At 46.6% G+C, this 4,105-nt stretch overlaps 1 protein-coding gene across 4 annotated transcripts in view; it reads left to right on the forward strand.

The window, feature by feature from the left end:
* Nucleotides 1–3,974, forward strand: part of LOC102789178 (reticulon-3-B-like) — a 12,672-nt gene extending 8,698 nt beyond the window's left edge. For 3 of the 4 annotated variants that reach the window (XM_087842362.1, XM_087842361.1, XM_087842363.1), the window contains 7 exons: nucleotides 1,921–2,074; nucleotides 2,151–2,207; nucleotides 2,276–2,414; nucleotides 2,911–2,980; nucleotides 3,055–3,101; nucleotides 3,177–3,235; nucleotides 3,698–3,974. In XM_087842362.1, the coding sequence (XP_087698488.1) occupies nucleotides 1,921–2,074; nucleotides 2,151–2,207; nucleotides 2,276–2,414; nucleotides 2,911–2,980; nucleotides 3,055–3,101; nucleotides 3,177–3,235; nucleotides 3,698–3,746 (575 nt within the window). In that variant the 3' untranslated portion in view covers nucleotides 3,747–3,974. The remainder of the gene's footprint in view (nucleotides 1–1,920; nucleotides 2,075–2,150; nucleotides 2,208–2,275; nucleotides 2,415–2,910; nucleotides 2,981–3,054; nucleotides 3,102–3,176; nucleotides 3,236–3,697) is intronic. The other variant, XM_087842364.1, reaches the window with a different exon arrangement.
* The last annotated feature ends 131 nt before the right edge of the window (nucleotides 3,975–4,105 follow it).

Here is a 4,105-nt window from a genome sequence, read left to right on the forward strand (position 1 = left end):
AGAAATATCCTGTCTCAGAGTGACGCTGAAAAACTAGTTCATGCATTTATTACTTCCAGGCTGGACGACTGCAATTCATTATTATCAGGATGTCCAAAAAACTCACTGAAAAGCCTTCAGTTAATCCAAAATGCTGCAGCAAGAGTCCTGACAGGGACTAGAAAGAGAGAGCATATTTCTCCTGTTTTGGCTTCCCTTCATTGGCTTCCTGTTAAATCCAGAATTGAATTCAAAATCCTGCTCCTCACATACAAGGTCTTAAATAATCAGGCCCCATCTTATCTTAATGACCTTGTAGTACCATATCACCCTATTAGAGCACTTCGCTCCCACTCTGCAGGCCTACTTGTTGTTCCTAGAGTATTTAAAAGTAGAATGGGAGGGAGAGCCTTCAGTTTTCAGGCCCCTCTTCTGTGGAACCAGCTTCCAGTTTGGATTCGGGAGACAGACACTATCTCTACTTTTAAGATTAGGCTTAAAACTTTCCTTTTTGCTAAAGCATATAGTTAGGGCTGGACCAGGTGACCCTGAATCCTCCCTTAGTTATGCTGCAATAGATGTAGGCTGCCGGGGGATTCCCATGATGCATTGAGTTTTTCCTTTCCAGTCACCTTTCTCACTCACTATGTGTTAATAGACCTCTCTGTATTGAATCATATCTGTTATTAATCTCTGTCTCTCTTCCACAGCATGTCTTTTATCCTGTCTTCCTTCTCTCACCCCAACCGGTCGCAGCAGATGGCCGCCCCTCCCTGAGCCTGGTTCTGCCGGAGGTTTCTTCCTGTTAAAAGGGAGTTTTTCCTTCCCACTGTCGCCAAAGTGCTTGCTCATAGGGGGTCATATGATTGTTGGGCTTTTCTCTGTATCTATGAAGCGCCTTGAGGCGACATTTGTTGTGATTTGGCGCTATATAAATAAAATTGAATTGAATTGAATTGAATCTTTAAAGTTTTTTTGTTAGCAGCCTAGCTGATGTTGGGCTGAGGATGAGTGAATGGGGAAAAGAGAGTCCCAGTAATAATAATAATGGATTGGATTTATATAGCGCTTTCCAATGCCACTATTCATTCACTCTCACATTCACACACTGGTGGAGGCAGCTACAGTTGTAGCCACAGCTGCCCTGGGGCAGACTGACAGAAGCGAGGCTGCCATATCATCGGCCCCTCTGGCCAACACCAGTAGGCGGCAGGGTAAAGTGTCTTGCCCAAGGACACAACGACCAGGACAGAGAGCCCAGGGATCGAACCGGCAACCTTCCGGTTACAGATGCGCTTACCAACCCCCTGAGCCACAGTCGCCCATGTAATGGGACATTTCTCCTGAAATGGGAAAAAGGGAACGCATCTGCAACTTGTTCCAAACTATTTACTGACAGCAAAGATCAGACGTTTTCCTTTGTTTTCAGGTGATAATAAGGCCAGTGCTTGTTTCTCCTAGCAGACTGGATGCTGCTGTGAAAGGCTAAAGTCGAGGTCCTGAAGGTCCAGGGTTAAGTTCTGGGAATGTTTTTAGAAATTCCTGATGGATTTCAGAGGTTGCTGGTGATTATTAGTCTGTTGTGATTTGGCACTGCATGAATCAAATTGAATTCTTGAAGGTTGCTGTGCATTTGGCACGGAGGGGCCGCTGTGGAAGGGTGCGCAGTGGCCCCTCCGTGCGCCATACGCCAGATTACCAGTCCAGCCCGATGGTGTGAGTGCTTCACTCCAGGTCACACGTGGAGGAAGCCCTCCATGAATGGTTGAATCTGCTTCACTGCTGTGACGCTGTGATCGGTGTGGCAGTCCTCCTCCTCTGTCCATATCTGTGCCTTTCCCGGTCAAAGGTTTCCTGCTTTTCTCTGCTTTCTTGTCTTTTAGTATCTATTTGTTGTTTTGGCATCGGGCTGGTTTTGGTTAATCTCAGAAAATATGTCAGCAGCCTCACAGCTCGTGCACTGGAGAGAACCGAAGAAATCTGCAGCGGCGTTCGGCCTCTCACTGCTGGTTCTTCTCTCCGTGGCAACACTGTCAGTCATCAGCGTGGTGTCCTATTTGCTCCTGGCGTGCCTCTGTGTCACAATCACCTTCAGGTGGGTGGAACCTGCTATAGACAGATCGCACTACCCAGCATGAAAAACATCTTCCTGTTCTCCATCCCGTCTGCAGAGTTTATAAATCCGTGATCCAGGCCGTCCAGAAGTCCGATGACGGTCATCCATTCAGGTAACCCGGGTGATTCGATTCTAACCCGGCTCTAATCACTCTAACCTCACTGCAGCTCTCGTCTTCAGGTCTCTGTTGGAGAGGGACATTTCGGTGTCCTCAGAGTCAGTTCGGCAGCTCGCTGACCAGTTTCTGATCCACTTGAACTGGTTCAGTAATCAAACAAGGAGGCTGTTACTGGTGGAGGACCTGGTCGACTCCCTGAAGGTCAGTGTGTGTTTTTATTCTGTGTGTTTGTTTGTTGTGTGTATTCTCAACTATCTGTCCATGAAGCCAGATAACACACAGCAAGCAGTTAAACTCTAAATTCAGATAAAACTGAGGTTACTGTACGCGACCCTAAAAACCAAGAGTCCTGACAGGGACTAGAAAGAGAGAGCAGATTTCTCCTGTTTTGGCTTCCTGTTAAATCCAGAATTCAAAATCCTGCTCCTCACATACAAGGTCTGAAATAATCAGGCCCCATCTTATCTTAATGACCTTGTAGTACCATATCACCCTATTAGAGCAAAAGGGAGTTTTTCCTTCCCACTGTCACCAAAGCGCTTGCTCATAGGGCGTCATATGATTGTTGGTTTTTCTCTGTATTATTTTGGGTCTTTACCTTGAAACTGTTGTGATTTGATGCTTTATAAATAAAACTGAATTGAATTTTGTGTATTGTTTGTGTGTTTGGTCCATGTCTTTGTTCTACGTGTTTCAGCTGGCGGCCGTCACCTGGGTGATGACGTACGTTGGTGCCGTGTTCAATGGCGTCACCATCTTGATCCTTGGTGAGTTTGTTTCCCTCTGAGCGAGTTAAATATCAGTCTTTCTGATCTCCGATTGGTTGTCCCTCTGTGTGCAGCTGACATCATTTTCTTCACTACGCCGTTGATCTACCAGAAGAAGAAGGTAAAGACACACCTGGTGTCCCCGTCTTCTGCCCAGTTTGTCCGTGTTTAGCTCAGAGTGTGTTTCTGTGTTCAGGCTCAGATCGATCGTCACGTTGAGGCTGTTCGGCTCAAACTGGAGGAAACTCTGCAGAGGTGAGGTCACGGGTAATCAGGTGTTCATCATGTTTGACCTCACCGAAGGTCAACTCTGATCTAAATGCCTCACTGAGGTCAGAGGTGACAATCTGACCTTCATTTCTGCAGCACCTGTAATGTTTGTCTCAGGTGTCCATGGTCCACAGGTAACTGCCGTCTGTCTCACCTGTGCACATGCTGACCTCAGATCTAAACTCATTGTCTGTCTTAACTGAACCAGGTGAGCTCTGTTACAAAGGCTCCACCTGTTCTACCTTTATGAAGAGTCGGCCTGAACTGAGCATGCTCAGTGTGTTCATACTGTCACCTGTCTATAGGTAAAGTTCACCGTCAGGTTGCTGATTGATTCATCCATGTTCAGTTTCCACGTCAACACAGATGAGCCCACCTCTAATCTGCAGGTGTTCACATTATTCTGCCCAGACGAGCAGCTGACAAGCGTCCTGTGTCTGTTTTCAGTCTGCAGGATAAGTTACCTGGCGCTGTGAAGAAGAGCAAGGTTGAGTGACACCTGAGATGTTGAAGCTCCGCCCCCTCCTCCCATTGGCCTGTTTGTCTGTGACTCACAAGTCTTTGAATAAAATCAGACTGACGAGAAACAAGCCGTGTGTTTTTATTCTGGCCCACCAGTCCTCACCTGTCCAAGCCGTCACATTCAGTGGCGTGAGCGTGGTCACGTTTACACGGTTACTTCCTGATGTTTGGACAGGAAGCAGCTTCACTGTTTCACGACAGCGAGGAAGCTAAGTCATGGAAATGTGAATTTTACTTTGTTCTATAGTATAACTAAACTGTGAACGCCCTTCAAAATAAAGATCACCATGACTGTGACCAGTCAAGAGTGATGCTTTTATTTTGAAGGCTTCT

This window comes from Neolamprologus brichardi, chromosome 6, assembly GCF_056152115.1.
Source record: "Neolamprologus brichardi isolate AB-2024 chromosome 6, ASM5615211v1, whole genome shotgun sequence".
Lineage (NCBI taxonomy): Eukaryota > Metazoa > Chordata > Actinopteri > Cichliformes > Cichlidae > Neolamprologus > Neolamprologus brichardi.